Consider the following 13,236-nt stretch of genomic DNA (forward strand, 5'->3'; position numbering starts at 1 on the left):
GGGGATGAGGGCGATGGTGTTGTGGTCCTGGGATGGGGGGGGCTCACCTGCGCCTTCCCCCTCCCTGTGCACAGGCCCTTTCACCCCCAGCTACATCCATCAATTGTGATGTGACAGTGACAGAATATTCCCAAGATTTTGAATGATTGTTGGGGTGTGTGACATCTGTCCCTGGCAGTGAAATGTCCCTGGCAGGAAAATATGCTTTTTCCCCCTGATGCAGGTTTCTCAATTCAAAACCCCCTGCATAATATTTTATTTACTCTTCTCTGTTTTAAATCGGGAAATAATGCTTTCAGAGGCCCTAAACCATATCCCCTAATAGTTCTGTTCCACACTTTATTCAAATGATCTGGGGAGATTGTCACGAAAAAAAAAATTTTTTTAACTTTCTAAATCAGTTGCAAACTTTTGAAAACCTTATTTCCTAATAGATAATATATTATATACATAAAGAATAGTTGTATACATGTTTTTCAATTCCCTGCAAGAGAAGTAGGTTGCTTCTTACTTTTTTCTGTAGCATATAAGGGAAAAGTTTAGAAAATTCTTTATGTAAATTTTATTAAGCATATAATTTCAGGATTTTTCATTTGACCAGTCTCTCGCAAGATAAAATAATCACTTAGAAAAATTAAGGGTAGGGTCACCTGGGTGGCTCAGTCGGTCGAACTTCTCGTTCTTGATTTCAGCTCAGGTCATGATCCCAGGGTCATGGGGTCGAACTCCACTTCAGACTCCACACTAAGTATGGAGTCTGCTTAGGACTCTCTCTCTCTCCCTCTCTCTGCCCCTTCTTCCCCACTCGCACACATGCATGTGCACTGTCTCCAAATAAATAAACCTTAAAAAAGAAAAGAAAAATTAAGGGTGATATTACACAGAAAGTGTTACTTCTCATTTTACCAAGGAACTCAGGGCTTCTTTGAAGCATAATTTTATAAATATGTTTCAGACAAATCTGGGACTGCTGGCAAATATAAATCGACACTTTGCCAATATTGAAACACGTTATAGCAATGTACATAAACTTAGAATAAGATGACACGTTCTCTGGGGCTACCATCCCCCTCCTCCCATACTCCATCAAAGAGATGCCTCAAAAGCAAAATGGAAACTGATGGATCGTAGAAAGCTCACATGAAACTGAGCAGTTCCTGCAGAGACAGAAGATGAGTAGGTCTGAAGGAGGAGGTATCGGCAAACCAGAGGGAAGAGCGTTGTGTGTCTTGCAGGGTAAGGTGTCTTAGTTACGCTCTCTCCTCCCAGAATTTTCCCAGACCTATTGTTGCCTTCCCTCTGGCTGCAGTGGGGCGTAGAATTGGACAACCAGTGTGGCTGCTCAGTGCCGCGGGCCACATCAGTGCCAAAGAAGGGGCTTTCAGGAAGCAGGCACGATTCCCAGGCCTTGAACATTCACTTCCCCCATCCTGCCCCCTCCACAATGAGGGCCAGGCATGGCAGCCCAGGAGACAACTCTCAGAGCAGTGTCAACCCCAAAGCACAGGGTGGCTCTCTAAGAGACAAGAATTGGGTGGAAGGGGCGGGGGGCACACCATCCAGAATAGGATTTACAGAGAAAAACAGGCCAGTATGCAAGGAACTCAAGCACCATTTAAAAGAAGATCACAGGGGCACCTGGGTGGCTCAGTGGGTTGAGCATCCGATTTCGGCTTAGCTCATGATCTCACGGTTTGTGGGTTCGAGCCCCACATCGGGCTCTGTGCTCAGAGCCTGGAGCCTGCTTCAGATTCTGTGTCTCCCTCTCTCTCTGCCCCTCCCTCACTCATGCTATGTCTCTCTCTGCCTCTTAAAAGTGAATAAACGTTTAAAAAAATGTTTTAGTAAAAAATAAAATAAAATAAAAAATCACAAACTCAATAACCGGGTGAGGCAGAATGAACAGAAGAGAAAAATAAACGGAACTTTTAAGATATAACTTTTAAAATAAACAGTCTAAAAGAGAGGACCAAACTTACTAGTAATGTTCTATATTTCTTAAGCTAGGAGGTGACTACAAATGAATGTATTTCATTCTTTTAATTTCATGCATGTGCTATAAATATTTATATGTAATTGATTTCTTTGAATTATTTATTTCTAAAAACAAAGGAAGATCAGGACACTTTGTGGGAGCTACCAACTTGAAAAGAATTTGTGACCCTGGGAAAAAAAATTAATTAATCTACAGAAGTGTTTACCAAACTTGACTGTTACACTGATCCCTTTTAAAGAGAACAAAATTGTTATTAACACCAAAAAACAAAAACAGAATGAAACGAAAATAACCTCTGGCTTTGAGAAATGTGTTCTAGGACCCCACAAACGAGTCTGAGAAACATTGACTTAATCAATTAGTCCATCTTAAGTTTTAAAACATATGTAAATTTTAAATTGCCACAGCATAGATGTTAGACAGCAAAAAAGAGATCTCATCTTTATAACTGATGAAAAAATATTTTTAGAGTATCAGTGTGCCTGGGTGACTCAGTCGGTTAAGCATCTGACTCTAGATTTTGGCTCAGGTCACGATCTCACATTCCCTGGGTTCAAGCCTCGTGTTGGGCTCCACACTGACAGTGCAGAGCCTGCTCAGGATTCTCTCTCTCTCTCTCTCTCTCTCTCTCTCAGAATAAATAAATAAATTTTAAACAAATAAACGTGTGTGTGTGTGTGTATCATCAAATTATAAACCTGAAATTTAAAATTTTTCATAGAACTTTATACTCCCAAGAAAATATCCACAGACCTTAGGGTACAGGGACCCTAGTTTGAGAAATACCAAGAATTCTGGAAGAGTTGCAGTTACACGACCAAGTTCCAACATGCCTTTTCAAGGAGAAAAAGTAATGGTCAATAATATTGATAGCTTAAGATGAAATATACATAAAAAGTATAAAATAATAATAATATAATAAACTCTTTGCTAAGATGATACTGTAGAATAAACTAAACAACACAGCCAGCTAAGCCAATGTCAGACAATAGGAGTCAGCTAGAACTGTTTAAAAATTAAGACAGAAAGAAATGGGCAACGTAACACATTAATAAGTGTGATGTTAATGAAAAATGGAAATACTGGGGTGTTACAAGGCATTGCTAAATATTTGTTGAATCTGATTCAGTGGTTCAAGTCCAAATTGTATTGTTACTAAGTATTTCGCATCCTGCTTTCTGATCGCCCCACCTTCAGCAGAATTTCACTTCGGTGAATCGTTTAGGCCTTCACATATGCCCAAGGCGACCAGCACTGGCTTTCTTTTCCCATCCACCAAACAGAACCACTCAGAGCCCTACCCATTCACCTTCCACAGTGCCTCTGTGACTTTCTGTTGTTTCCTTTTCCTTCACATGTCTTCACCCAAGACTGTAGAGACCCCTCATTTCTGTCCCAAACTGGCTTCTCCAATCGGTTTGCCCCCATACGACAATGTTGGGCATAATGCCCTCTCAACTTTGCTGACCCTTCTCACACAGTCTTTGTGCAGGTTACTCACCAGATAGTCTGATATTCTCTTCCTAAGGAGATCTTTTGATCCCTTTTGTACTCTGCGAACACAATCTGTTCTTCCCCACACTTGGCATTGTCAAGTGCCTCCACTGGAAAGCCTGGGAAAGGCCAGGGTTGTTTGATGAGTTGTCAAGAGTTTCAGGGTATGCCTTATGCCTCCTCTTTATACTCCCAGCTCCTAGTCTCCTTAGAGAATGCCTTTCACTTAAAAGTCATCCATTTAATGTTTGTGAAAGCACTTAGCAGTGAAAATGCTTATGGCATGTAATGCAGTTGGACTTTTAGCTAGGTTTGACTTTATTAAGTCAAGTGGAAACTTAAGATGATCATCTCTTTTTTTTTTCTTTACTACTTACCTCTCACCTCAGAATCAAAGCGTGTCAACCTGTTTTGTTGGAGATTTTAGGGAAAATTTTTAAACGGGTAAAGGCATGGGTTTCAAAATTAGACAGCTCCAACACTTAACTAGCTGTATGAACTTGTGCAGATTGAATAACCTTGCTGAGCCTTAGGTTTCTAGCCATAAAATAAGTATAATAAGTGTACCTACCTCCTATGAATATTGCCATCACTAAATGAGATAATGCATATAAATACCTTGGCAGCCTTGGTGTGTTTCCTAACAATAGGAATAAAAGAATAGCTGTCACCACTGTCATAATGTTGTAAGCACATCACATTTGTTAACTTATTTAGGCATCTGAACAACTCATGTAGAAGTTTTACAGAAGTAGTAGGTTACAGATGAGGAAGCAGTAGAGAGGTTAAGCAACCAGCTCATGGTTACACAGCTAGTAAATGCCCATAATAGATGTTCATGGTTATTATTGTAAATGTTTGACGTAGTGGTGTAGCTCTTCGTTTCTGCCATTGGTCTGTAGTAACCCACTGCTCCTGTTTCCTTGCAGGTGACTATCCTGCCCCAAGAGCTGTCCTCACAGGCCATGACCATGAAGTTGTCTGTGTTTCTGTCTGTGCAGAACTTGGACTTGTTATCAGTGGTGCTAAAGGTCAGAAGGCATTTCTTTTGTTTTAAGTCTTTAAAAACTACTATTTTCTCAAGTTAACCATGATTTATGATTTATTTCCTTTAGGAAATAGACATTGCCCTGTATAGACAATGTAATCCCTAGGTTCATTGCAACTATTTTGTTTTATTATTACTTACTAGTACTAATACCAAATATATATGAAATTTTATGTAGTATTTTGTGGTCACCAGCACTCTAGCCAGAACCCTGGTAAAATCAACTGCAACACACCCCTATGCTGCAGCCATTAAAAATAACCTATAAAAGATGGGGGAAGATATTCATGATGCTGTGGGAGCCCTGAGGGAAGTCAGGTTGCTTATCAGACATGGCCTTGGACCCCCCTCCCTCCAGAAGCCCCTTCCTTCATCAGGCCCGGGACTGTGTTGAGGTTGATGGGAAAGGAAACATGATTACTTGGAGTTTTTGACTTTTGGTGAAAGAAGCGTTGTTTCAAGAAAAGTTAGGAAACCTGGATTCTAATTCTGGATCAGACACCAATTCACTGTGAGAGGCTCTGAGGCAGGAAGGAGCCTAACGCTCAGGAAAAACTTCAAGAAAACCAGAGGGGCTGAGTGGATGCTGTCTCAGCGGAGTTAGAGAGAAGGCTGGCAGGCCGGGGACCAGTGGCACAAGAACTTGCGATGTTCCTTTTATTTTGAGTGTAGTGGGAACTCACTGGAGATTTTTAAGCAAGGTTGATCGTATTTGGTTTTCAGGAGCTTATCCTGGCTGCTTTGTGGAGAATAGATGTAATGTCTGAAGGTAGCGACAGTGTTTTTCACTTTTGTATGTAACAGTAAATAACCCTATGGACACGTAGGATATTTTCAATAAATGTCTTTTTAACTAAAAAATAAGTAATGATAAGTTAAGATTATCCTATCCTGTAAAGTGAAAGGAAAAAAAAAGGAAAAGGAAAATACAGACACGTGGTAGGTATAGAAGAAAACATTAATTTTGTATAGGTGATGGGTGATATTAGAGATGATTGCTGTTTTCTTTTTCTTTCTAATTTTCTGTCTTTTCTATCATGCACATCTATTTAGTAAAAATTTAGGTATGGCTTTACAATGCCACTTGTTCAATAAAATTCCCACCTACTGGATGGAGTCAGTTGAAAAATATAATTCATTAGCTGTCTTTATGAGTTGTTTTTTCTTTGATTGGGAGACAGGTAATACCAAGCTATATTAACCAGTTATTTTTATGAACTTGACTAGTGAAATTTTTATCTTATCAACACAATTTCTACCAGGAGGAAGGAAAAAAAATTGGAGCAAAATAAGTCAGCCCCCATACTATTTTTATTCTCTCCCTTCACTATTCACATTTAAAGACAAAACGTGTTTTTACACTCTGAATCACTTGATTGATTATCTTAACTTTGCCTCTTACATTTTATGTATGAATTGTAGAAAAGGTGAAACTCATTATGATAGGAACGTATTTATGTGGTATAATGTTAAAGTTTTGATGAAACTAAAGAAAATTAGCAGTTATGTGGATAATTCTAAACTTTGAAGAAACATTTCTAAAATCGCATGAAGAGAAAACTTTGGGACATACAGTATTTTAATCTCACATTATCTATGGACTGTATCCTTTTTTAAGAATATTATCTCACGTAGAAAAAGACCAAGTATTTCCCTAGGTGAAAAGTTGAGAAGGTCAGCTCAGAAGACACAGCTCCCTGTGTTTGTTCTGTTTAAATATAACATCAGTGCCTGGCTCCCGCCAGCGTACCTCTTTTCTTTTCTGCCTCCTTCCACAAATCTGAGTGTATGTACCCAGGTAGGGTCAGTGTGTTTGTAAGAACCCATAGGTGACTAGTCATTATGAATGACTCTGGCCGTTGATATCCTCCTTCTGCAGAGGGTCCTTGCCTTGTCCACACCATCACTGGAGATTTGTTGCGAGCCCTTGAAGGACCAGAGAACTGCTTGTTCCCGCGCTTGATTTCCGTCTCGAGTGAAGGCCACTGTATCATATACTATGAACGAGGACGATTCAGCAATTTCAGCATTAATGGGAAACTTTTGGCTCAGATGGAGATCAATGATTCAACACGGGTAGGTCTGCATGTTCGGTGCTAAACAGGGACTGAAGCCATCAGATTGAAGATTGACTATCTCCCATTAAGTGATCCATAATACAGTTTCTCTGGTATCCAGATAAAGAAATGTGTAGTGGTTTTAAAAGCAGGTAAATTCATGTAGATTGATGCTTTGAACAAACCCAAAGTTCATTTAGTCCCAAGTAGGTAACTCTGTGAATCTGATTTTAGAGATGACAGCTTTCGTTTGATGAGGGTCAGACCCTTAAGGAGATTTTTCTTCAGCTCTTTTATAAGCAGCGCTACACCCCCTGACATTAAAAGTGAGTTTATTGTCAAAGAATCTTATCTTCAGAACCCTAGACCAAAAGTACATGTACCAGATTGCCCTTCGCTCATAAGTGAATTGTAACTGTTGGTTTATCACTATTAAAAGCTGTTTTGAAATGATGCCTCTGCCATTTGTTCTGAAAGTCTTGACATTGTTGATATTCAGACTTAACAGAACATCATGTTACTTAATTCTCAAGTTCTTCCCGGATTAGATTGATAATATTCTCTTTGGGACGTCTGTTATTTTGTAACCTTAATTGGTTTTAATAAGATCCTTTGTTTATGTAAGAACTCTGATGAATTCCACATTGGAAATTTTGTAGACTGCACTTGAGAAAACTTGGACAAATGGCTAAAAGTAGAAAATAATTATGAGGGAACTGAATTGAGTGCTTTTCAGTAATGACCATTGACCATCTGGGAAAATCTGAGAGAAATGGCTGCTTTTCTGCCTTTTCTGAAGGCCATTCTCCTGAGTAGCGATGGCCAGAACCTGGTGACCGGAGGGGACAATGGTGTGGTGGAGGTCTGGCAGGCCTGTGACTTCAAGCAGCTGTACATTTACCCTGGATGTGATGCTGGCATTAGAGCAATGGACTTATCCCATGACCAGAGGTGAGCCACATGAAGGAGAAATGTAATCACTTGAGAACTGTCCTTGAAAGTCCTGTACCTTCTACCAAGGGTGAAATGTGCTGTGAATAAGTCTCCAGCATCCAGATGGAAGAAAGGCTAGCACAGAAAAGGGTAAATTGAGGAGGGTAGTAAATGCTCTAGGAAAGGATTCTGGTAAGATGAAAACAGAGGAAGAGAATAAGGCAGGGGGAAGAAAGGAAGGAATGGGTCAGAGGGAGAACAGGCACATCACACACTGCCCAAAACAGAACTGTTCCCACTAACGTCCCTGCTCGAAGATCCTCACTTAGTCTCAGGGTCCACAGGCTTCCCTTCTGGAAAGCGGAGACACGTGTGTTTCAGCAGAGGTGCGTTTCAGCTCGAGTCATACTTGTAGCTAGCAGTTCCCAGCAGAAGGCTCAGTGTAGACCAGAGCTGGCCTGTTTTAAAAAGATACAAAACAGGGCACCTGTCAGTTAGGCATCCGACTCTTCATTTCGGCTCATGAATTCACACTGAGCACAGAGTCTGCTCGGGAATCTCTCTCCCCCTCTCTCTGCCCTCCCCTATTCATGAACTTGGGTGCTCTCTCTCTCAAAATAAATAAACATTTAAAAAAGAATGACAGGGGCACCTGGGTGGCTCAATCAGTTAAGTATCTGACTCCGGCTCAGGTCATGATCTCACAGCTCGTGAGTTGGAGCCCTGCGTCGGGCTCTGTGCTGACAGCTCAGAGCCTGGAACCTGCTTCGGGTTCTGTGTCTCCCTCTCTCTCTGCCCCTCCCCCGCTCGCACTCTGTCTCTGTCTCTCTCAAGAATAAATAAACATTAAAAAAAAAAAAAGAATTGGTATGGGAATTAATTAATTTAATTTTCCATGGTTCCTCAGTTGGCAACAGGATTTTACTGTTTCCTAAAATTCACCTTGGGGTTTATTATAAAGTGAAAAGAATATTTGGAATATCGTACATTTAAAAATTTTTAAACTCGATAATCTTAATGTGGTATGTAATTTCTCTCTTATTTTTGCTGTATATTTAACAGAAATAAGAAAAGCTTACTAGCCAAAATTTTCAACCATCTGTGTATTCTTTATAAAAATATTGTTTTCAAAATGTTATAAATATTAAAGCATATATAACACGTTTAACAAAGCATCACACAATCTAGTGAAATGGTACTGACGTCATCAGGAAAAGCAACGCAGTTTGATTCAGTTTGGGGAAGGGATATTTGATCTGCAGAAAGCAAAATTAAGCAGGCGATTATTAGAGTATTCCAAAATGCTGTCGTCCATACTCATGAGTAAATGGGAATGCTTTATTGTGTGATTATGTGTATATACATGAGTGTTTCTAAAGTTTTTGAAATAAGGTACTTGAAATTGTGTTAAGTAGTTTAAGTGTTCTCCCTGGCGTCCTTAGTCGTTCATGTATTCGTGTAGCAAACATCTGCTACTACCGTCATCGACTGAGCACTACCAGAAAATCATAAATGAGGGAAGCGGGGACAACCCAACAGAAGAGGGAAGGGATCAACTTTTCCTGAGGGTGGGGGGGCAGGAAAGGCTTTATTCAGTGGGCACCAGGAGAGGGGGTGGATGGGAGCACCTGCAAGGTCACAGTAGTGCCAGGGGGCTCCAAAGAGGAATGAAGAAAGATACTAACAAAGTTTCTATTTCTATTTTAATTTCATCCCTAATTTCAATTCTGTTTGCCTTTTGTAATGTCCCTGGAAAGTTAGAACAGCAACACGTGCATGTAAGCCATGTACACACATTGAAGATGCACACCCAGAGTGTTTATCTGATGAACTGTCCGATCAAAAGCTAAGCAGTTCAGGTCTGGCAGTTCAGGTGTGAGCAGGAGAGATTCAGCTTCTCTCAGGCGAACCAAGAATAAGTTGTAACCCTCTCTCAATGAGCACAAAACCAAGACTTGGTGAACTTAGAGACCATGATACCATCTACCGTAAAGCAGCAACCACATCAGTGATTTCGTATCGCTCTTAACCACCATCTCTGCTTTTCCAGGACTCTGATCACTGGCATGGCTTCTGGTAGCATCGTAGCTTTTAATATAGATTTTAACCGGTGGCATTATGAGCATCAGAACAGATACTGAAGACAAATGAAGAACCAAAAGCCAAGTTAAAGCTGAGAGCACAAGTGCTGCATGGAAAGGCAATATCTCTGGTGGGAAAAAAACTCGTCTACATCGACCTCCGTTTGTACATTCCATCACACCCAGCAATAGCTGTACATTGTAGTCAGCAGCCATTTTACTTTGTGTGTTTTTTCACGACTGAACACCAGCTGCTACCAAGCAAGCTTATATCATGTAAATTATATGAATTAGGAGATGTTTTGGTAATTATTTCATATCTTGTTGTTTATTGAGAAAAGGTAGTAGGACGCTTCACAAGAGACTTTTGACAATTCTGAGGAACCTTGTGTCCAGTTGTTACAAAGTTTAAGCTTTGAACCTAACCTGCATCCCATTTCCAGCCTCTTTTCAAGCTGAGAAAAAAAAAAAAACACGTTTGATACTTTGTACATCAGATGCATCTTATTTAAAGGGATACTTTTGTAAAAGTAAAACCTTGTATAAAGAACAAAACGTTTCTTAATTTTATTGTGGAGTTACAACTTGCATGTTCTTTAATCCTGATGTCTCGATGGAACAGGTGCATTCAGACTATGAAACAGAAAGATCCGTCCAAGGACACAGCTTGTACGAAAGGGTTGAATTTGGGCTCAAACAGTAATTTTTGACATTTTCACCAAAATATGGTTTGCACTTTTTAATCTAAATTCATCCCTTCTAAGTGAAATTTGCTCATAAAGCATTTGGATACTAAGCCATTATTTGCCATTTTTGCTACTTTAGACACAGAAAATTCAGCCCTACCCTTCATAATTTGAAGACACAGCAGAAAGGGGGCTTAGGGATGAGGTCTTGGTTTTTCTTGTATAAATAGAAGTCACGCCCATTAGTTCCATAGTAATGACTTCCCAACTCCTGGACATCTCTTCCAGACTCATCCTGCTGGCTTAGCGTGTGTACATTAGGGGAGGAGAATCTGATGCTAACTATTTTTGGATTTTTTTTTTCTCTTTGGTTCTCGAATAGCTTAGTTTCTTTAATAACAAGCCAGACTTTATTATAACAATAACTGAGGCTATTCTTTTAGGTTCTTGTGAAATTCTCACCTAAAGCCACATTCTTAGCCTAAGGCACTTCATCTTTTATGATATAAGATGATGGGTGTCAAATGATTTTCCATACATTGTACTGATCAAGTTATACACCCAGGGGTATATACACTTTATTCATGTTTCTTCTTTGTATATTTGGTGACTGTATCGTCATAGATGTACATATTGTGTCGGTAGGGCTATGAGGCATGTTACAGGAATGTGATTTTCTCAGAATTTACACTCACTTGCAGTCATTTATTTAAAAAGATAACACAAGATAATGGGTTCTTTGTATTGGCACTTTGCACCAGAAACATATCATTATTTATTGATGTGATTACTTATTTGTCATCCACCTTGTATTAGTAAGTTTTAGCACTGAATTCCTTCTTCATTGTTGTTTGTATTTATGAGATTCTGAAATTCTGGGGAATCAGCGTAATGATTAAGTTATTCATCACCAGGCTGTAAGCAATATCTTGAGTTTGTAGCTTAGAATTGGGAGGATACTGAACATCTGGAAGACAAGTTCATTTCATCTTGAGATCATGGTGAAATATTTTGGATATATAAATTCCTTAAGCTATTGTAACCATGTTTTATTGCAAAGATGTAAAATATGCCAGATGTGTGTGAGTTGGAAATCAAAAAAAAGAAAAATAAAATATGCAAAGAATTCACCGATTGTTTCACATTTCATTGGACACTTCACCAACACGCATTCATTATGTTGTCATACAAGTTTAAGAAATCAACATCACCTCGTATAAAGGCCCGTGGCATCTAAAAACATGAAATAGGGTCCTAATGAGGTTCCGTAATTTGCTGATACACGAGCTGCTCTGCTTGACCATCTGGCAGGGATTTGGGGCAACGGTGACCAGAGGGAAACGGCCCTGTTGTTTTCTTCCACGCAATCCATTTTTTGAGTTAGTCTGTGTTTTATTTAAAGGGAACTAAACGCAGGTGATGGTGAAGAATATAACTGCTCATCACATGAATGTTATCGAATAAGGCTGTTTTTGTTTGAACCGTGTGTTCTAGAATTTATCATGCCATGCCTGCATGCCACAGGCAGGGGACGAGCAACCTGGAGGAGGGGTGCAGCTGCCAGGCGGGCAGGCGGCAGGGGTGATGCTCCGGGGACCCGGTCACTCCACGCCGTTTCGGCACAGGCAACAGGCCCAGGGCGTGACGGGACTGCACGTAAGCCTCTGTCTACGTGCTCGAGACCAAAAGGACAACCAACAGCCACCCGAGAGAGATTTGCTCCTGTCACTCTCCACTCTGTCCCCAAGCCAGACATCTGTCAGCCACCGTAAGCCCAGCCGGCTCGCTCAACCAGCCTCCTGGCAGCCCGTCAGTCGTTCAGTCAGGCTGGCTACCCGCGCTCTTTAAACCAACTCCCCACTTCCAGAACCATCATCCGAACTGTCACCAGAACCTCCCGACCTGTATCCGGGTCTCCAGCCAGACCCTCCCGCCACACTTGGCCTTGCTCCTAGAGGGTCTGGTGCACCACCACCCAGTCATCCCGCGCCCGAGCACCTGGCAGTGGTTTTCTTTAAATTCTGATGGGCGAAAACTTGCCTGGGGGACTTGTGCTCTTAAAAAAGAGAGCTTACTCTAGGCCCCATCCCCGCCAAGTGATTCCGGGACAGGTCATCTGGGGCACATTTTCAACAACACCGATGTGAGGGCTGAAATCCAAACCCAGCAGAGCATGACAGTCCTTCAGGAGAGAAACATTCTCATTATCCCTCCCTCAGGGGAACCCACCTATTTACAAGCCCCTGAGAACTTCCCTGTGCCTTGGTCCCTCGTGTCCTCCCTGCCCAGAGAGCCCCCCTCTGCCTGCACTGTTGTGCTTGAGCTTCCTTGTTGCAGATTGACCTGAACCAATCTGGTCACGCGCCATCTTTCTGGCATGTGAAGGTAGTATCCAAACCCCACGTGCACAATATATTATCAGGAAAACAACTTTCAGGACCAATATCTTCCACGTGTAGAGATACCTTTTCAGCGAGCACATTTTAGCAGGCAGGCAAGTAAAAGACCCATCAGAATTATTCTGTGAGCTTGGTGAATTCCAGTGCCTTTCTAGATGATCTGACAACCATTTGACATAGAAAGTATACTGAAAGCAGACACCGGCATTCTGTATAGGAGCAGGACCCTATCAGCCTTGTGATGGCTTCAGAATCTGCCAATCCAATCATTTAGGTAGCCTCAGGCACCCGCATAAGAGTATAAAGACCTCAGTGGATTCTTACACCCTGGTTATGGAGAGGCAGGAAAGGTCTCTAAAATACTGCAGCCAGTGCATAACTGGACTCACATGTATTCAATACCACTACTTTCATCAATGAGAGACCCTTTGTAATATCCCTTATGCTAATTCAGAAGAGAATACTATCCCCCACTGAAAAGTCATTCTTAACATTCACTATCCTAACTTAAGGGAAAAAAAGCTTCTGGTTCCTTTTGGAAT

At 40.9% G+C, this 13,236-nt stretch overlaps 1 protein-coding gene across 11 annotated transcripts in view; it reads left to right on the forward strand.

The window, feature by feature from the left end:
- NBEA (neurobeachin) overlaps positions 1–11,425 on the forward strand; it is a 685,885-nt gene extending 674,460 nt beyond the window's left edge. For all 11 annotated transcript variants that reach the window (XM_043576682.1, XM_043576704.1, XM_043576721.1 and 8 more), the window contains 4 exons: positions 4,420–4,521; positions 6,418–6,614; positions 7,395–7,546; positions 9,579–11,425. In XM_043576682.1, the coding sequence (XP_043432617.1) occupies positions 4,420–4,521; positions 6,418–6,614; positions 7,395–7,546; positions 9,579–9,669 (542 nt within the window). In that variant the 3' untranslated portion in view covers positions 9,670–11,425. The remainder of the gene's footprint in view (positions 1–4,419; positions 4,522–6,417; positions 6,615–7,394; positions 7,547–9,578) is intronic.
- Positions 11,426–13,236: the final 1,811 nt, after the last annotated feature.

This window comes from Prionailurus bengalensis, chromosome A1 (genome assembly GCF_016509475.1).
Source record: "Prionailurus bengalensis isolate Pbe53 chromosome A1, Fcat_Pben_1.1_paternal_pri, whole genome shotgun sequence".
Lineage (NCBI taxonomy): Eukaryota > Metazoa > Chordata > Mammalia > Carnivora > Felidae > Prionailurus > Prionailurus bengalensis.